Source organism: Anabrus simplex, chromosome 8 (assembly GCF_040414725.1).
Source record: "Anabrus simplex isolate iqAnaSimp1 chromosome 8, ASM4041472v1, whole genome shotgun sequence".
Taxonomy (NCBI): Eukaryota; Metazoa; Arthropoda; class Insecta; order Orthoptera; family Tettigoniidae; genus Anabrus; species Anabrus simplex.
In genome coordinates, this window is record NC_090272.1 from 215,405,611 (window position 1) to 215,427,816 (window position 22,206).

General features: G+C 38.5%; 1 protein-coding gene across 7 annotated transcripts in view; it reads right to left on the bottom strand.

Annotated features, from left to right (window-relative positions):
• The window catches only part of LOC136878995 (putative serine protease K12H4.7), a 108,317-nt gene that overhangs the window by 60,907 nt on the left and 25,204 nt on the right, over positions 1-22,206 (bottom strand). For 5 of the 7 annotated variants that reach the window (XR_011018639.1, XR_011018640.1, XM_068228918.1 and 2 more), the window contains exons 2-5: positions 15,455-15,653; positions 12,997-13,178; positions 8,812-9,047; positions 4,130-4,265 (exon numbers count right to left, since the gene is read on the bottom strand). Coding sequence is in view for 5 of the 7 variants with exons in the window: in XM_068228918.1 (XP_068085019.1) it covers positions 4,130-4,265; positions 8,812-9,047; positions 12,997-13,178; positions 15,455-15,653 (753 nt within the window). In the remaining 2 variants the exon portion in view is untranslated. Of the gene's footprint in view, positions 1-4,129; positions 4,266-8,811; positions 9,048-12,996; positions 13,179-15,454; positions 15,654-20,020; positions 20,094-22,206 lie in introns of those variants that run through there. The other 2 variants (XM_067152671.2, XM_067152669.2) reach the window with 2 other exon arrangements.

Here is a 22,206-nt window from a genome sequence, read left to right on the forward strand (position 1 = left end):
ATAAAATCCTGATTTCGAAGTAACCAAATTTAAGATTTGAAAAGTTGAATTATATACTCTTTTTTTGGATTGATTAGGATATGAATTTCAAGGGGAATAAACTTTTATTCAAACTGTCCAATTTTCAAATTATCCAATGTCGAATTACCCAGAATCCACTGTATTTTAAAAATGGATACAAGGAACACAACCTTATGAACTAACCATTTTATGAGAGTCTGTTGGAAAGACCAACTTTCTCTTAAAAAAATGCCCATGATAAAGAAAATGTTGAACAGGAAGGCAGAAGATGTCACAAATGACGGAAGGTGCCAAGTAAAATTTGTGAGTTTGTTTTGGAAAAGAATGTGTCATGTCTGACTGTGAGGCAGGCTGGACCCTCATGTGCCACAATCACAGATTATGTCATTATAGGCAAACTGATAGTGGAGCCCAAATGAGGCAGACTAGGTAATATAAGGAGCGAGGTAGATTGCCACTGCCTTCCTTACTGGATCAGAAAGTGCTACTGTAGCCGTCTCCCAAACCGCACATCTACACCTTTTATAACATCCATATGCACTAGTCTTTCTCCATATGCCATTCGTCAGCACCAGTCATACCTCAGCAGCTACCATACTACCACAGCCATGGATGAGACTGGGACTTCAGTTGAAGCTACATTTTCCTCTGGCCTGTGTGAAGAGACAGATGCAAAAGTACTGCAACCATAAAAAATGGCAACACCCAGGTGGTCTCATCTTAATAATTTCATGTGTTCGCATATTTGCTTCATGTAACTGTCAAAATTACTGTACTTCTTACAGAGACAGGAAAAAAAAAAAAAAAAAACTTATGATAATTATTTGGGGATATTAGGTCATGTAATATTAAATACCAGCTGACGCCTTTCGGTCCTGCGACCAGGATCGTCTTCAGAGCAGTAACAAAGCATAATGGCAACTGCCACTCCATAGTAACTAGACTCAAGATAGAGAGACCCTGTTAGAAATATAGTTCATCCAGGGCCTCCAGAGTCACGGAGAAAGATGTTGACGAGTTAACTATGGAGGGTAGCCATGATCTACTCAAGTATATAGCTGTCACCTTTGTTAAACTTTTTCGGGCGTTTAGCAATTTCTATCGCCAAAAGAATGATTCTAGAAATAAAATGTTTCTCTTTATAAATGACAGAAGTTGCATCAAAAATTAGATGCTCATTATGTATGGCATGTTCTGCCACAGCAGACTTCTCTGGCTGGCAAAGACGTAAGTGCCTGCGATGTTCTTTAACCCTTGTTGCTACCTTCCTACATGTCTGGCCAACGTAAACCGATCCACAGGAGCAAAGAATCATATATATTCCAGTGATGTTTAAACCAATAGGATCTTTGACAGATCACAAACAACTGCCTATGATGATATTAGGCTTAAAAATAGTCTTGATATTGTGCTTTCTGAGAACATTGTCAATCCGATCCGTGAAAGACTGTATGTATGGCAAGAAGGCCAGACTCAAAGGATGAGAATCACGTGACAATCTGTCTTTTGGCTTAGGATGTAGCACTTCGTCAATCTGTTTCCTTGAATAGCCATTGTTCAGAAATGTTTAATTTATCCTCATTACAAACCTCCCTTGCTCGGCTGATTAGGGTGTTAAGCACAGCACGCTTTTGGCATGGGTGGTGATGAGGGGACCCATGAAGGTACCCATTAGTATGGGTGGATTTACGGTAAACCAAATGACGTAAAGTTTCATCTGATTTCTTAGAAACCAAAACATCCAAGAACGGCAAACATCCACCACGTTCAGTCTCCATGGTAAATTTAATGTTTGGATGTATGCTATTCAAGTGCTCCAAAAATACGGATAATTCATGTTCACCATGGGGCCAGATAACAAACGTGTCATCGACATATCTCAACCAGATGGAAGGCTTGAGCGTGCAAGATTGAAGATAATGCTCTTCAAAATCTTGCATACAGAAATTAGCGATGACTGGTGCCAATGGCGAACCCATGGCAACCCCATCCATTTGTTCGTATATTGTACCATGAAAACTGAAATATGTGGTGGTGAGGACAAGGTGAAACAGATTAACAATGTCACCAGGAAAGATTTTATCCAACAAAGACAAGGCATCCATGATTGGAACCGTAGTGAACAGAGACACAATATCAAAACTGACTAGAATATCACCAGGAGAAACATGCAGATTGGATAAAATGCCAATAAACTGCGATGAATTCCTGATGGATGCCCCATTACTTATGTACGGCTTGAGAAGTTCTCCAAGGTATTTGGCTAGGTTATATGTAGGGGAACCTATACTGTTAACAATAGGTCTAAGGGGAACTCCGTCTTTATGGATCTTGCTTATTGATGATGATGCTTTTTTAAAGGGACCTAACATCGAAGGTCATCAGCCCATTTACGGATCTTAGGAAGGCCATAAAGTCGGGGAATTGTAGAAGCCTGCTGTCGCAAACCACGAGAAACATCATTTGAAATAGAGCTAGCTTTAAGAAGAGATGCTGTTTTCCTACCAATGGTGTTGGTAGGATAATTTTTTAGCACCTTGTAGGTGGGATCACTGAGAAGTTCCTCAATCTTGTTATTGTAGTTAACGGTGTTCATAACCACAGTAGCATTGCTTTTATCAGCTTTCAACACCACCAAGTCCCTTGTTCATTTTTAGTTGTTTAAGTGCATACCTCTCTTTGGAAGTAAGGTTAGGATGAGGGGGTTTGAAATGTCTGATAATGGTGGCAGTTTCAAGACAAATCTCCTCAGCAATGTGATCCGGTAAAGGGTTTAAAGAAGCCTCAACACGACAGATGATCTCCTCCATCGGAAGCTTAAGAGGTGAAATCGCAAAATTTAATCCCTTCTCAAGCACAGACATAGAAGGAGTATCCAAATTATTGGTGGATAGATTAACCACTACTTTAGAACAATTCAAGTGTGGGATAGAATTCTTCCTCTGGCACATCGATAAACGGGAAAATTTGGACACACGTCTAGCCCTTGAAGAAGATTAAAGCAATAAGGAAGCCATGTGAGACACAAGATCCAGATGATTGAAAGTGTTCACCTCTAATGTCCGACTTCAAGAAAGATGAAGCTTATAAAGCTCACCTGAAACAGAATCCAGTTCCCTTCTCAAAGCATGAATCCACTCTCAAATGAGAGTGAAGCTCACCCTACATAGAATTCTACGAGTATGTGGCGATTCAATCGGATGCTTTAACACCACGAATTTAGGGACGATGTTATTGTCCCGACATCTAACACAGAATGTTAGAGACATATACGAGCCTTTTTCAGCCTCAGATGTTCAAAGCGTTTCATGTCGTTCCGTTTCATGTCGTTTCGTTTCATGTCAGTATATAGTCGTCACCTTGGGCGTTTAGCAATTTCTATCGCCTCACGAATGATTCTAGAAATAAAATGTTTCTCTTTATAAATGACAGAAGTTGCATCAAAAATTAGATGCTCATTATGTATGGCATGTTCTGCCACAGCAGACTTCTCTGGCTGGCAAAGACGCAAGTGCCTGCGATGTTCTTTAACCCTTGTTGCTACCTTCCTACATGTCTGGCCAACGTAAACCGATCCACAGGAGCAAGGAATCATATATATTCCACCGATGTTTAAACCAATAGGATCTTTGACAGATCGCAAACAATTGCCTATGATGATATTAGGCTTAAAAATAGTCTTGATATTGTGCTTTCTGAGAATATTGTCAATCCGATCTGTGACAGATGGCAAGAAGGCCAGACTCAAAGGATGAAAATCACGTGGCAATCTGTCTTTTGGCTTAGGATGTAGCACTTCGTCAATCTGTTTCCTTGAATAGCCATTGTTCAGAAATGTTTAATTTATCCTCCTTACAAACCTTCCTTGCTCGGCTGATTAGGGTGTTGATGCTTGCCTTCTTGATGAAGCTGGTAAACAGATACCAGCTGAGAAGAAATTGATGTAGAAAAAATGGATTGATGGAGAAGGTGACAGTGTATGAAGATGTGGAGATTGTCTTGGTTCCTTTGTGTTTTCGGGTTTGTCCTTGTCTCATTTTCTTGTTCCTAGCATTCTATAAAATGACTTGTTTTGACACTTGTTAATGACCAACAAATCCATGCATACCTGAAGAGCTTAGTGACAGTCTGCTGGCCAAGGCGGTGGTTCAGCAGTAAGTTTATCTGTTGTGTAGCATTACCCACAGCCTGCACACACATGGGGTCTTGGTTCTGTAGATCATCCTGGACTACTCCATAGTACTCTGTAAGCAAGTGAATCAGATCAGTGTTCATGCATATATAGGAACAGAACTAAGAACTTCAGCATTGACCCCAAATTTAAACAGTAGTAAATAACATAGTATTTTAAGACTGTATCAGCATCATCTTTAGGGACGGATCTTTCTGTAATATAAAATTGCAAAATATGTACATTAAAATGTAGTAAATACCAGTGAAATATGTAATATTCATAAAATAATCCAGGCATTAAATTTACAAAAAATATTTGTGTATCCATTTTATTATAACTGACAGTTAAGATACGAGGCAACATTGTTTTAAATACCTCCATATTTTACAACATAGTTGTTTTTGTTACTTTAGATAATTTTCTCCTTTTTTTCAAGTTGTTTTACAGATGTTTATTCCCTTAGGGAATTTGAAATATTTTTTTCCGAATGAGTAAATTTGTAGTACCAAAATAAATGGTCCGCTATTGGACATTATAAATTTTCCAGCTTAACTCATTCCTGATTGCCAGCGTTCCACCCCAGCGTACTAAGTTGAGCCCATCAGTTGGTAAATAGCACACCCACCAAGACGCATGGCTAGTGCATACCGTGGAAGCCACTGCGTAGGCTACTTCGAGCCACCAACAGTGAAAAAGTACTATGAGAAACTGTCTCATTACCAAAATCTGATGCCTGCCTGGCCATCAGATGATATAGATGTTGATTCCCTTAGGGAATCTCAAATATTTTCCTGAATGAGTAAATTATAGTACCAATATAAATGGTCTGTTATTGGACATCATAAATTTTCCAGCTAAATCATTCCTGATTGCCGGCGTTTCACCCCAGTGTACTAAGTTGGGTTCATCAGTTGGTAAATAGCACAACCACCAAGACGCATGGCTTGTGAACTGGGCGATCAGTGTGTACAAATTGGGGCGAAACGCTGGCAACCAGGAATGCGTTATCTGGAAAATTTATAAGTCCAATAAAGGACCATTTATATTGGTATTATAAATTTACTCATTCGGGAAAAATATTTCAGATTCCCTAAGGGAATCAACATCTATATCAAATGATGGCCAGGCAGGCATCATTTTTTGGTAATGAGATGAAGTCTCTCATACTGCATTGGCACTGCCGGTGGCTCCAAGTAGTCTACGCAGTGGCCTCCACGGTATGCAATAGCCATGCATCATGGTAGGTGTACTATTTACCAACTAATGAGCCCAACTTAGCACACTGGGGCGAAACACTGGCAACCAGGAATGAGTTAGATGGAGAATTTGTAAGTTGTTTTACGTCGCAACAACACAGGTAAGTCTTATGGCAACGATGCGATAGGAAAGGGCTAGGACTGGGACGGAAGCGGCCATAGCCTTAAGGTACAGCATTTGCCTGGTATGAAAATGGGATACCACGGAAAACCATTTTCAGGGCTGCCGATAGTGGGGTTCGAACCCACTATCTCCCAGGTGCAAGTTCACAGCTGCGTGCCCCTAACCGCACTCTCTAATTTTGACAATAATTATGGTTACTTAAATAATCAAAATTAAAGGCATAATGAAAATACTTAAAAATTGTTTTTAAAAAATGCCATGCGATGTAAATCACGGAGTGTATATCCAACCCTTGTCCCGTTTCTCGGCGGGGCTGGCTATAAAGAGAGATGAATCTTTGTAGCAAATTTCTACGAACGGATGCCCTTCTTGTTATCAACGCTGTCAGAGGAGTTAATAAGATGAAATGAATGACGTGATATAAGATGGTAGGAAGGGAGAGGGCTAAACCCAGTTTGGGCGCATAGCCTACTCCTGTTGAATAGCACCAAGGCGACTGCTCAAGGCCTAATGTTGGTACTGAATCCACACTTTTGACACGCAATCTAGTGATTAGAAATTGTACACCACAACTTCTAACACCCTGCCGGCCAACATTCTGATGGTGCCATTTCATATCCAATCACTACTGATCTGCATTTAGGGCAGTCGCCCTGGTGGCAGATTCTCTATCTGTTGTTTTCCTAGCCTTTTCTTAAATGATCGCAAAGAAATTGGCAATTTATTGAACATCTCCCTTGGTAAGTTATTCCAATCCCTAACTCCCCTTCCTATAAACAAATATTTGCCCATATTTGTCCTCTTGAATTCCAACTTTAATTTCATACTGTGATCTTTCCTACTTTTACAGACACCACTCAAACTTATTCGTCTACTGGTGTCCTCCCATGCCATCTCGGAACATACCACTTAATCGAGCAGCTCGTCTCCTTTCTCCCAAGCCTTCCCAGCCCAAACTTTGCAACATTTTTGCAACGCTACTCTTTTGTCAGAAAACACTCAGAACAAATCGAGCTGCTTTTCTTTGGATTTTTTCCAGTTCTTGAATCAAGTAATCCTGGTGAGGGACCCATACACTGGAACCATACTCTAGTTGGGGTCTTACCAGAGACTTATATCCTTACATCCTTACAACAACCCCTAAACACCCTCATAACATTGTGCAGAGATCTGTACCCTTTATTAACAATCATATTTATGTGATTACCCCAATGAAGGTCTGTTCTTATATTAACACCTAAGTACTTACAATGATCCCCAATGGGAACTTTCACCCCATCAACGCAGTAATTAAAACTGAGAGGACTTTTCCTATTTGTGAAACTCACAACCTGACTTTTAACCCCGTTTATCATCATATCATCATACCATTGCCCACCGTCCATCTCACAACACTATCGAGGTCACCCTGCAGCCGCTCACAATCTTGTAACTTATTTATTACTCTGTACAGAATAACATCATCTGCAAACAGCCTTATCTCTGATTCCACTTCTTTACACATATCATTGATATATATAAGAAAATATAAAGGTCCAATAATACTGCCTTGAGGAATTCCCCTCTTAATTATTACAGGGTCAGATAAAGCTTCGCCTACCTGGTGGAACAGCACCACCCTGTGTACGTACAGAAGTAGCTGCCAACAGGCAGACGCTTTAGGTGAAACACAACAGTGCCCATCCACTGAATGGACATAGTTCTCCTCAGCAACCACTGAGATCCCGGAAGAGCTTTCTGAGGTCATCTGAGGTGCTTACTATCTCACTAGAGAAGGCAAAGCTGAAGCTGTGGAAGAAGAGGACCCCCCTCACCACCACGGATGGATGCCAGCTGCTGAGCAGTTACCACCTGGACATAATGAAAGCTGGCTGGTGTGGAAGGCCCTGAATAGGCTACGATCGGGAGTGAGAACATCTAGGGGATAACCTGAAGAAATGGGGGTTCAGTACAAGTGATAAAATATGTGAATATGGACAGGAAAAAACCACACACTTCATTGCCCTCTGTGCCCAACATCTTGCACAGAGGATGAATTCCTAAAAGCCACTCTGAGTGTATCCTACATTGCACAGTACTGGGCACATGTAATATAAAAAAACTCGTATATTATGTTTTGTGTACTTCAAACTGATTTTTACATTAACTGTAAATTTGTATGTTGTTGACTCAAGAATAATAAACTTGAAGGATGCTGTAAAACTTGTTCTCTTGCTCATTTTCACTCCTGCTTGTGTACTGGACGCTTCCTAATTACACACTAGACATGGCCGCACAAGGCGCAGAGCTCAGATGATGGAACTGCATTGAGAAATCTAGGTAAGATCGAAGAACGTGGATTGAAAATAAGTGTAGAAAAGAGTAAAACTCTTGTTATGACTAAAGTGGAGGAAGAAGGGAAGAGTCAGATTGGACTTGCAGACAAGCCCTGAAGGTAGTGGAGATGTTCAAACACCTGGGCAGTGAATTAATGGAGAATGCTCAACTGGATGCTGAAATTAGTAAGAGGATTCAAGATGAAAGCTGTATCTATCATAGAGTAAGAAACACGTTATGGGACAAAGATGTGCCATTGGAAGCAAAGGAAACTATGTACAAGATGTATTACGTACCCATAACAACTTACGGAGCAGAAACTTGGACAATGATAAAGAAGGATTCGAGTCGAATACAGGCAGCCGAAATGAAGTTCTTGCGGAGTATGATACAGAAGAGTAGAAGAGACAAAATAAGGAATGAGAAAATCTGGAAAGAAATTTAAGCGGAAAAAATGAATAATAGAACAGAGAATATTCGACTAAGATGGTTTGGGCACATAAAGCGAATGAGTGATGAAAGAATGCCAAAACAGGTGATCGAAATGCACATGCAAGGAGAAGCCGCAGCCGACCACGATTGAGATGGAAGGACACAATCCAACGCAGTATCAGAGAAAGGAACCTGGACTGACACAGTGTTGGAGGAGGAATGGTGAAAGGACCGAAGAAAGTGAAGAGGAACCATATTTGCCCCTACCCAGCTACAGCTGGATAATGGGAAATGATGATGATGATGATGATGAAGACAGTACAGACACTACTTGACAAATAGCATCTGTAATAGTAGCAGCACTCCAACATAGTTTGAAATCATAGTTCAGAAAATGATTAAAGAATGAGAAAGATGCAGATGTGAAAATTCTGGTCCAGAACGAAACAAAACTTCACTTCTGTATCAACAGAGATATCCAAACTCACCCTTGAAGTCTGGCTTGGCTATCAGTGGTCCACTTGTAGATACAGCAGCATGGACCAGATGTGGGTACTTGGCCCTCAGCCATGCTGCCAAGGAACCAGGATACGATCCTCCAAAGACAATACACCGAGCAGTTGGTCTCAGCTCAAAGCGTCGCCTCATATGGTCGATGAATTTGGCCAGATCTGCTAGGGCCTGTTCACTTGACAAATAGGCCAAGTTCTTGACGCTCAGGTCCCTGAAGCAGACCACAGATGTGAAATAACAATGAAAAATTTATTATCAATTGATTATTTATTAATTATTATTAGTATTGTAATTGAATCTCCAATATTGTACATAACCTTATTACACAAAACATAAGTTAGCATTACAATTTTACAAAATATAATTACTATTGCATAAAATGCTACGATATTACAGTGGTTTTAAAATAGCAGGTCCAAATGGGTCACAAACGCAGAAGAACACAATTTACAGAACTATCATAGGATATAAACTTCACGTTCTTGATCTGTATTGATAATAATAACTAAACTTATGTTGTAATGGTCCACCTTTTCAATACTATGTTACATAATGTTTACATTACAATTTTAGGTAACGATTAGTTATTACAGAACTATTACATAAAATTCTCAGATATACAGTGAAACCTCGTTAGTGCATTCCTCATTAACACATTTTCCCACTTAGCACGTCATAAATTCAAAGTCCCGATTCTCATCGCATTAAATTTATATAAAAATAACTCACTCACTGAGTCATGAATTTTTGCTATTACCGCTTACTACGATCACATTTTTCCTAACCCTGAAAATGTTATTTGTCATCCCTTGTGAAAGAAACGTGATTTTCAACCCTGGTAATAGCCATCGCCACAGTTGCGTAATTACAGGAAGAAGCCTTGAATTCCTGAACTTCACAGGATAAATTGCACTTTCTGAGAGTAAGCCTCAGGAATGTTCAGTTTTGCTTGCTGGTTAGCAGGGAGATGGCTGAATAACAGTGAGCCTATTTGTGGCTGTATTTCGCATTCCATGATTTTGTGTTGAGCGGTACAGTGAAGTGTAGCAAATATTTATTGCGTGATACGGTAGCCTATATCTGGATTAGAAACATAATCGTGTGAAATTGACTAGCGTGGTCCATATTTGTCTTCCGACAGCCTAGTTACGGATATGGAAGTTGTGAAATTCCTTGCTAATGAACACAAAGTGAAAATCTGCCCGAAAGTTGACTGGAGTTCACAGCTTTAAGCGCGCAGAGGTCAAGAATATTGAACCCCCACCTCTGAGTTTCAATTCGATCACTTGACTTGGTTGAAGTTTTGTCAACGTCAAAATGGCGGCCAAAGTCATTCCTCCCAGTCGCACATGGTCGAGCGTAACCTCCAATTCACTGTGTACGAGTGTGACGGAAAATAATCCTTAATACCCCGCTGATCCAAAATAACATTTGCTTTAGAATGAATGTGATCTGCAATAATACTTCCAATATTTTTATCGACCCCGGTGCACGTTTTCATATGTGTTGGGGCCGATGACCTTCGATGTTAGGCCCCTTAAAACAACAAGCAAGCATCAAACAAGCATCATCATATGTGTTGTCTGGTGTTTTTTAAACCTTACCAGTACACTTGTTTTTTTTATAAGCCCCAGCAGAAAAGGTTTTCATATTTGTTCTCTAATGTTTTTCACACGTTTTAATACTTTCCGCTCTTCTTTAGAAATTGTAGATATAATTTTCACTGTACCAGCAGATACACGACATAAAACGCCATTTAAATTTAAGAATTTCAGTTTTAGGTCCGTATTGAACCGAGAATAATAGATAAGTAAAATTGAAAAGGTGCATTTTAAATTTTACTGAACTATTATAAAATGTCATGCCTGGGTAAAAAGTATCTAATGTTTTCATATCCTTACTGGATAGTTTTTATTCATATATTCAGTAGTACGTTTTCTCGCATAACACGTTTTTTTACCTTGTCCTTTGCAGAAAACGTCTTAACCCCTATGCATCCGTAAGCGGACTGGTACGCGCTCGAGCGCCTGGGCCAGGACTCCACAAGCGGACTGGTACGCCGGGATGCAAGGTCGCATATTGGAGACATTTGTGACATCTGTTGGCATTTTCCGGAAACATTTCTAATTGAAATCTGTTCTTGGTGTCTCAAAGTGTCACCAGAGTGCTCTGGTATGCAACTTTGGCAAAGAGAATTGATTAAAATATCGATCGAGAAATCTGTATTCTGTTGTTGACAAGATGGCTGACTGAGAAGGAAGTTGCTTGCTCGTGCGAAATGCTCAGTAGTAGCGAAATTCAAAGCATATTTGATGTTTTACACTCTGATTTCAGCAGTATTAGTGAGGAAGAAGTTATTAGTGATCCTGTGCATGAATGAAAACGAAATATATCACCAGAGATCTTTCGCGTAGTAATATCGTACGACATGAAATGCCGAATGAACTTTCTCCCGCCCCTCAAGATCCGATTGCGACTGCCGGATTTGAGCCTACGATCTTGGTACCTGGATGTGAACACTTTACCACTGATCCTCAGACTTAATAATAATAATAATAATAATAATAATAATAATAATAATAATAATAATAATAATAATAATAATAATACACCGAGAGAGACATACGGCTGTAAGTTCGTATTTGGGATATAGGTTCGAATCTCTTCATTCACTTACTCGTGATTTGTTTCCCATTAATTCCTTATTTCAAAATCAGGAAAATGTTAGGCTCATGTTGTATTGGTTTCCTATTATTTCCTTATTTCAAATCGGCAAATGTTAGGTTCGTGCCATATAATTAAGCCATAACACACACTAAAGAACTTCCGAGGTGAGATAAGGTAATGAAAATTTTAAGATTTCAAAGGGATTTTTTATGTGTTATATTTCTGTAAAGTTCTGTTTTTGGTGTCATGAGCAATAGTGTGGAATTTCTCAATAATATACAACAGGTCCCGTGATAATACACGCAGTCGATCACCCACTATACTGTTTTAACCGAAAGCTTGCAACACCCAGGTTGCATACTAGAAAGTTGGCGGATTCCTAGCAATGTCAGAGCAAAGGGCGGGTGGATGCATATGGGTTAACAAGGTTTTTCTGTAGCTATTTTAAATAGTTGCTCCAAGTAACTCACAAAAACAGAAGAACAACACAACTTATAAAAGATATTTCTAAGTGGTGGAGTAGTTCAAATGAGCTACTAAGGGGCGTCTCTTGCCGTCACGTAACAGATATTCGAACAAAAGGTGAGCAACCGTTTGCTCGAGATTGTCGCATTGACACTGGTAAGCGTCTGCTATCTGTATCCTGAACCTCTGAAAAAAACTTGATTGAACTGGCTAGAGATGTAAGCCTCCTTGAAGAATTTGGATTCAAGTTGCTGGAACACTGTTGGAAAAAAAAAAAAGAGGTGTTTTTTTTAACGTCGCACTATCACATCGAAGGTTTTCGGCAACGTAAGGAATGGGAAAGGGCTAGAATTGGGAAGGTAGCAGCCATGGCTTTAATGAAGGTATAGCCCCAGCAATTGCCTGGTGTGAAAATGAGAAACCATAGCAAACCACCATCTCCTGAATACAAGCTCACAGCTATACGGCTAACTCACTCGGAGAGGGCTCGCCTATTTGAAGACAGCAGTGTATAAAGATGTAGAGGTCGTTATTGTCATTTTGTGGTTTCATGTTTTTATCTTCTCTTTTTTCTACTGCTCCCACCAAGCAAGTTGGCCGTGTAGTTAGGGACGTGCAGCTGTGAGCTTGCAGTCAGGATATAGTGCGTTCGAACCCCACTGTTGGCAGCCCTGAGGATGGTCTTCCGTGGTTTCCCATTTTCACACCAGGTAAATACCGAGGCTGTACTTTACTTAAAGGCCACAGCCACTTCCCTCCCACTCCTAGCCCTTTCCTAACCCATTGTCGCCATAAGAGCTATCTGTGTCGGTGAGACATAAAGCCAATTGTAAAACAAAATCTATTGCTCCCTCATCCCTCAGACGCCATCGTATTTATACCATTTTGTGTTCCTATATTTCTATAGATCACTTTATTTGATGCTAGCTTGTTTTTTCCATTATCCATGGCCGATTTCTTTGCAGAACTTTAACTTGGACCAGTTTGACTAGCAGATAGCTGGAATGTTAAAAACTTGGCGTACTTACGGAGTGGGATGGCTCTTGCCGTAGTAACGATGCTCCAGCAGGACACACAGAGCACTGTGCCGCTTGGCGTAGTCAATCCACGCTCCCTGAAACATCCAGTCTGGTTTTGCCTCTCCCTCACCACCAATCATGACAAAGACAGGGCCTCCAGCTTTGTAGTAAGACTTATTAACGAAGAAACGCTGTAAAAAAAAAAAAAAAAAAAAGTTTAAAAACTTACTCACAAATATTCGTCTAAAACTCAACAAGGTATATGATAAAATACTGCATTTGAGGACAATATTGACTTAGCCACTAAAAGACAGCAAGTTGGATTATAGATTTAAAAGAAAATCACATTACTATACTCATAAGAACCCTATAACATAAGTTTCCTTTCCTTATCTTAACAGCTCTTGACAGAGTCTATCCATCTTGCTCTGGACCTCCCTCTTGTCCTCTCTCCCTCTATCTTAGCCTCCAACACTTATTTTGGCAACCTTCCTCCTCTATCCCCATAACATGTCTAAACCATCTCAATTTATTTTTTCTCCATCCTATCACTCAGTTTTTCTACCCCTATCTCTTTTCTGACCTCAACATTTCTTACTCTGTCCCTTCTCATCTTCCCTACCATACTCCTCAGGAAATTCATCTTACTGGCCTGAATTTTACTCTTATCCCTTGTTGCCAGAGGAAAGCAACGGGAAACTACCTCACTCATTACAAGTGATAAGCTTTAACAGCTTCATTTCAAGTAATACTAATCCCGTATTGACTATAACCAATCAATGAATATTCAAGATAAACTTAAATATTATAATTAAGTGGTCCGCCTATTCAATACAATATATAATTTATTATATCTAGTACATGTTTCGTTCCCTCATCAGCTAATAATAAATTAACATTAATATATCAGAAATAAATATTATTAAAATTGGAAAGATATATTAAAATTTTTTGACATTTAAAATAAGATCTTCGTAATTTTGTTAAAATTGCAAGTCATAAGACAGATAAAACAGTTAAATTGTCCATATTTCTCTTGTTGATGTTCTTGGAAAATACCAGTTTTGCTTATAAAATCTTAAAATATCATTTGTTGTAAATAGCACACTTGATGTGTATCTCTTGGTAGAAGATTTGTTGAAACTTAATAAGCATTCCTTAGACGGTATAATAAAATTTAAAAGCTTCAGAATTTAAAGTCAGATCGGGACCGTGATGGTAAAGTTCTGTGTGGTAATGAATAAAATTTTATTCCTTATTATTGGCCCCGATGTGCGGAGAAGGACTCACTTCTACCGAGGTAAGTGTCCATTACCACACAGAACTTTACTATCACGGCCCCGATCTGACTTTAAATTCTGAAGCTTTTAAATTTTATTATACCGTCTAAGGAATGCTTATTAAGTTTCAACAAATATTCTACCAAGATATACACATCAAGTGTGCTATTTACAACAAATGATATTTTAAGATTTTATAAGCAAAACTGGTATTTTCCAAGAACATCAACAAGAGAAATATGGACAATTTAACTGTTTTATCTGTCTTATGACTTGCAATTTTAACAAAATCATGACGATCTTATTTTAAATGTCAAAAAATTTTAATATGTCTTTCCAATTTTAATAACATTTATTTCTGATATATTAATGTTAATTTATTATTAACTGATGATGTCCCTTAGGGGACGAAACATGTACTAGATATGATAAATTATATATTGTATTGAATAGGCAGACCACTTGATTATAATATTTAAGTTTATCTTGAATATTCATTGATTAACTACCTCACTCGTCATTTCCCTAGTATGCCTCTTCAGTGATGCCTAGGCCATCTATGATAGCTTAGCTTTTGGTGGAGCTGTAGAGGATCAAACCAATGCCCAAGTCTCTGATGCATACGTTAATATAGGTGTATAGTACATCTTGTACAATATCTCTTTCCATTTCATAGGAACTTCTCTGTTCCACACCAAGTTCCTTACATTCTAGTAGAAAGTATTTCCCACTTTTACCCTTCTGCTGGTCTCCTCCTCCAACCTTGCATCTTGCATTATTTCACTTCCCAAATATCTGAAGCATTCAACAACCTCAAGGTTTTGTCCCTTACAATCAGTGGTGGTGGTTGTGATCAGGAATGCAAGATGACAAATTGGGGCAAATATTTGTTTATAGGAAGGGGAGTTAGGGATTGGAATAACTTACCAAGGGAGATGTTCAATAAATTTCCAATTTCTTTGCAATCATTTAAGAAAAGGCTAGGCAAACAACAGATACAGAATCTGCCACCTGGGCAACTACCCTAAATGCAGATCAGTAGTGATGGATTGTAGTGATTGCATTAAATAATATTAAAATTTGTAATTTCTTATTTCAACAATGTCCGTGTCTTTTCAAAAATTGCCATCTCTCATAGAAGGAGTCTCTATAGTTCATTACCACAAGATCAGAGCTCTGTAACTCACCTGATGCCATATGCGAGTATCAGAAGGGTTGAAATGGTCCAGTCGCTGCTTGTACCAGTGTTCTTTTATGTCTGTCGTGATGGGGTCTCCTCCAGGTCCACCCAGCATTCCTCCACGAGGCCTCCCAAGGTGAAAGAGTCTGACTGCCTCGGAACAGTGACATAGCACCAGGGCAGTCAGCAGCAAAGACCACATGATCCTGAAACAAGAGTAGGAGGTAGGGCTGATTCAGTCTTTTGGTTACGTTACATTTATTGATTGCATCGTTAATTATTTTCTGGCTGTTTAATGATGCATTAGCACAGGTACAGTTCTGATGATGCAAAGATTAAAAATGGGATGGTATCAGCCATGACTTTCAATTAAGGTAAATTTACTACTACTACTACTACAAAAATGTAATTAAAAATCAAAAAATCAAAAAAAAAAAAATGTAATAAAAAAAATACAGGTTGTTCAAAACCTTATATTACGAATAATGTACCATAAAGGAAGATTATACCCAAGTAGTCAATTATATGCTGAAGCAAATATATTTAATGTAAAACAGCTCTATGCCCTTGAAATATACAAATATATTAACAAAAACAAAAATATAATTGAGAACATTAAACATGAATATTCAACACGCAGTAAGATGTAACACCGTTGTATGTTATACAAACCCAAACTTAGCATAACAAAGTGCAATTTCTTGTACTTCATTCCAAAATTCTTTAATGTCCTTCCCGGTTCTTTACAAACTACTTTATTAGGTCAGAAAATGAGTCTGAAGTGTCTTAAATCCTTTGTAAGGGATAATAAAACTGTTATGGAAGAAATAACTAAATGAGAATATCACGTCACCATATCCAATTTCTATTCAATGCTCCACCATGTGCTGTTGATCATATCCGTCATTCACTCATACCCATACTCGTATTTCAGGCATCATTTAAAATATATTTCTCACTATGTAATTAATATTCTAAATTACCACACACAAGGTTTCACCTTACGTGGTATTTTACTGATAACTACTCGACTCTGTTGAGGTTGGTGTGATTTTGTATTATTATAATAATAATAATTTTTTTTTTTGCTATGGGCTTTACGTCGCACCGACACAGATAGGTCTTATGGCGACGAATAATAATAATAATAATAATAATAATAATAATAATAATAATAATAATAATAATAATAATAATAATTTATTTAATGTGTGCAAGAGATAGTTACAAGTTCAATTTATTTTAAGTATTAATATGTTGATAATAATACTACTACTTCTGTAATATATGTGGTTTAGTTATAAGATTAATATTTCTCAAGTAATAATGTTATTAGAAGAGTTATGTATATATAAATAGAGTCCTGTAAATATGTAAACGACATGATGAATTAATAAATACTACTACTACTACTACTACTACTACCATAACTGCCACCACCTCTGTCTTATCCAATTCATGCGGTTGTTGATTTTGGCAAGTCTTTTCCATTTTCTTCTATCCCAAATGTCTTTCCCTCAGATCCTCATGGAGGGAGTCCCTCAATCATCTTGGTCTTCCTCTCTTCCTTTTGGAATGCACCTCCAGAACAAGTTCTGGTCATCAAATGTAGCAAGAACCAAACTAAGGGATGCGCGACAACTCGAGGCCACAGTGTTGACAGGCCTCTAGTGTGGAAACTACATGCTGAATGTGTAGCAGTCGTGTTAGCAAGTTGGGTGGCTCCTCCCCTCGTTTCCCTCACTCCTCATTCATTCAGGGTCCAGCCAGTGGAGCTGTACAGAGAGGCACATCATTGATTCATGTTATATCTCGCGTCCTGTACTCTCTTACACACGCAGTCCTTGTTCCTGCGCATGATGTGACCATACCAGAGCAGGCAGATTTCTTGCATTTTATTTGTTATTTCAATCATTTTAACACATCCCCTTACGAAACTATTATAAATTCAGTCTAGTCAGAAAACACCACACATCCAACACAGCATTTTAATTTCTGCGACCTCCAGTTTTTGACACTGCAACTTCACAGATGGCAATGTCTCTACTCCATAAATCACTGCAGGTCACTGCGCATTTATAGGCTTTCCCCTTCATTTTCACATTTATTTTTCTGTCACTGAGGAGTCTAGACAGCTTCTTCTAGGGACCGCTACGGTAGCTGTCAAGGCCCTTCAGGAACTCTGAAAAGTGGTGGCAAAAGGGGCTCTGGTTAAGACGCAGCAGGTTGTCATGCTACTTAGGTTCCAAAATGGGTAAAAAAAAAAAAAAAAAGTAAATAAATGCAATGTAAATTTTAATCATATACCAGTTGTATAGTATTATTTGAAGTAATTCCACATATTGTATATGAGTTGACTATGTCTGTAAGTACAGGAGATATTATAAGTAGAATTTTGTAAACAACATAAATTTATTAAGGATGAGCTGTGTGTTTAATAGAAAAAATTGTTAGTGTAAATTGTATAATATTGTATTCTAGGAAAATTTTCTTCTTCTCTTCTTAATTTAAAATTTATTGCTTGACAATAATGTATTTTAGTGTACTATTTGCCACCGAGGTAGACCCCTCATTTGCAAATAACGAGATTTTGATTTTGATTTGACCCAGGCAGCCAGTACTCTGCAAGAGCTACAAATCTGAATTACCATCACTAGACATCGTGGATCCTAGATATTTGAAACTGTTCACTATTTGGAACTTCACCTCACATAAGGTACATTTACCAGATGTGAATATCGGAAACAAAAAATATCATCTTCAGGCCTGTTGATGGTGTGATTCGAACCAATCATCCCCCAAATGTATGTTTACAGCTAAACGACCCGTACCATGAAATCTAGACGTAAAGCCGCATTAGCAGCAGGAAGACTGCTCCAAAACGAGCAAAAAATCTTGGGATAGGTCACAATTGCAAAATATCAACTTTATAATGACCATTCAATTATGGAAGGTTGCACACTTATAGCTGTCACGAGCCTTTATGTTTTTCTACAAAGAAATACTATGAGTCACATCAATTTTGAGATCTGCTAATGAGTTTTTCAAGAACACAGTGCAATAAGAAGACACATTTTACCCTCATTTTTATTGATCATGATGTATAAGTGTATACAAAGACTTTTTAGATTAACATAATAACAAAGTGTCACAGTTTACATAAGATTTTAAAGTTTGTAGTTACTAATTGTTTTTAAGCCCCCTCTTTCACATCCTCCCCCTTAGCCAATCATTACATTTTTCCAATATGTTTTAAGTAGTCAAGTATGTTTTAAGATCAACTTGAAAAGACTATGTCTTTGTACATTTAATGCTTTTACCTAAACAAAGATATCTGTAGCTGATGATGTTCATAACAAAACAAAAAAAGTATTAATACTAATCTGTAAACTTGCTTAAGGCACACAATCAATAAGGTGGAATAATAATTAATGTTAATTTGTTAAATTACGCTACACATCGATACGGATCATGACGTTGATTACTTGCAATCCATGAAGCCAACTCACTAGTTTACAGGTCGTGAAACAGAAACTTATCACTGGAATTTTTTCATGAACTTCCAGAAATGAATTTAATTTTGTATTCTCACGATAAATATATTGGTTCATGTCTCACAAGGGAAATATTGAAACATGTCATGAGGGAACCCACTTCGCATTGCAATGGTTGATTCCTCATGGTATAAGGAGACCACATGTAAAATATGAGCTGCTCTTTTCCACTGCAACATCCCAGAATCGAAGCTGGAATCCTTAATGTTGCACAAGCAATGTAGCATGGCTGGACATTCTGCAGTAGAGCTGTATGGAGAGAGAACAAGCTTCTTTGAACCAATTTAAGAAAAGACCAGCTAAAAACTGATAGAGAATCTGCCATTTTGGTGACACTCCTAAATGCAGATTAGTGGTCACTGATTTATTTTGACTTATTACTGTGCAACCATCTCGATTACAAATTACCTATCTGTGTCGGTGTGACGTAAAGCAACTAGCAAAAAAAAAATTAATGTACAGCCCCAGCATTTGTCTGGTGTGAAAATAGGAAACCACGGAAAACCATCTTCAGGGCTGGCAACAGTGGGATTCGAACCCACTATCTCCCTGATGCAAGCTCACAGCCAAGCGCCCCTGACCGCACGGCGAACTCACCAGGTGTAATTAATACTGAAATTATGATTTTGGATCAAAATTTTATGTCCTTTTTTGCCAGATTTACGTTCTTTATTTTGCGTTTTTAGGTTTATTTATAGGTCTTTTCTAGGTCTTCAACTTCCGAGCCATAAGTTATAAGAAACCCATGCAAAGTATCCAGTTTAAGCCTTACTTCTACTACCACAACAACAAATAAAATTATATAGCTGTTATCTTGTGTTATGATGATGCTGCAACTTATATAAGTAGTTCTCAAACTGGCCACAACCGAACAAATTCATTTACAGTAAGATACTGTGTTGTGTGCTCAGTTTGTTTGGGAACAAAGTCCCATACAACAAATACCAATGCTATTAGAAACTAAATGAAATACCATATTGAATACACATACAACAAATTCAGTTTATCTTTTAAATTACCCACACAACTGAAGAAAAGTAAAGCAGAAAAAATGGAATTATGGTTACAAGTTGAGAGGAATACTCATTGTGACACAGGCACTACACAATGCACACAGTTGACATCAATGACCTTACAGAGGTCAAGCCAGAAGGGCTACGATAACAGATGGAAAATACCAGCAGTTACCTTATCAATAAGAGCAGAACTCCATACTCTGCGCAAACTAAGAGTCATAACACAAATACTTTCTAAATATCTCCGCATTAGTGGGGGCGTGATAACAGAGTAGCATAGTAACTGGCGTTCCAACAAGACTGCCACACTTTGAACCCCAGCCAGCATAGATGGGATTTATGAAATGGAAAGCCAAATTCCTATGACTCAGACTGCATGTAAAAAATCTTGTAGTTATGATTATGGTATCAAGTCACATAAAAGTTGAGTTTGCTTTCTTTCTCTGTATTAGTGGACATCAGTTCTTGGGGAAATTCAAAGATGAATGCTTAATATTATAGCCAAATTACACCAACGAATTTATTAACAATTACAGTGCCCCACCCAAGTCTGGCATTTCATTCACTTTGTTGAGTCAAGCTCTGTTCTTTCATCTCTCCCCCCCCCCCCCCCCCCCCCAGCCTCCCTCTGTCAACTTTTGCTCTTAAGAAAGTTAAAAAAACATAAATAGATTGATTGATTGATGTCCTCACGCTTTGAATTCTGGTCAGTGAAGGATTTTGGACTTGTAAGTTTTAATTTCATTTCGTCTCATTTTGTACCATTAGGGGCTGATGACCTCGATGTTAGGCCCCTTTAAAAACAATGAATGGATGGACGGATATGAATTTAAATCCAGGTCATCGGCTCCTCATAATGGTATTTATTGCTAGGAAAGTAGAACCATGCTATGTGTAATGTTGCGGTACTAATCAAAAGTAGCTGAGACTCGCGGTATGCTACACATTATGGTACTACTCACAAGTAGTGTAATACGCACATCTAACACAGACCTAAGGGTGTTTCGCACATTGCGGCGCTATTTACAGGCAACACAAACCTATGAAGGCAACGCAAACCCATGGCGTTCCTCACGTAAGTGGACTAACCACAGAGACTCCTACTATCCCGTGGAATTCCTCACATAGTGGGAACTGAGCATAGATAAGGCAGAACCATTGTGTTGCTAATCCCATGGTGTCGCACATATAGGGGTACGAATCACAGGTACTGTAGGACCCACCTCTTGATTCACACACTGTCGCTACTAATCACAAACCTACTGCGTACCTAACATAGTGGTACTACGCACAAGTAAATGCGACCCATGTGTTCCCTGCGTGATGGTACTAATTGCAAGTAGTCTCATGGTTCTAACTGGATCATCCCTTGGTTGCCCCTTACAACAGGCAGGGAATACCATGGGTGAATTCTTCCTCTGTGTCCCCCACCCACAGAGGGGAAACACAAATACTTCATCAAAATGAACTTTTACTTCAAATGGTCTGTACTGATTAATATGGCATTTCTCTTCTTCAACTCCTGTTCTTCTTCCAATTCTACTGGTATTAGATGGTACATCTTTGCAGGGTTAGTATTTTCCCCCCCATTCTTTTCTGTCATTGAAATTATGACTTCGGAAGGAAAGGAAATGGAGAGAAATAATTTTTTTTTGGAAATTCAATATTAACCTACTGTTTACCAACTTTTACATTTTTCCTTAGAAAAGTTATGAAAATTGTTACCGAGTTTTAGTGGTAGGTAGAGGTGAAAGAAGGTGCGGGCGTGAACGGGTCTCAAACTACGGAATCAAAGTTAATGTAAAATTTAACAAGGTTATATTTTCTTTTTAAAATGACGAAATAACAAGCATTGCAGGTACAGAGTAGCAAGTCAACAAAATGTATGTACAATATTTACTAGATTTGGGCTCAGCGCCCTTGCTTCACAATTCGTGCGCAATCAGCCCAACCTTACTTCAAAATAAGTTTTACCAGAGGGGCAGAAAACCCCATTCATGTTCAGGAACATTTGCTCCAAATTACACTGAAAAGCCTCCACGAGGCATACAACACTCAATTTTCGAAAAAAGAGCCACTCGCTCTCAACTCTAAGCCTCTCAAAGGCCACACCAAACTCCACCTTCAAGTTGTCCTCACTGGACATAGACACAGGGGTAAAATACCCAACCTACTGAGGTCTATTAAAT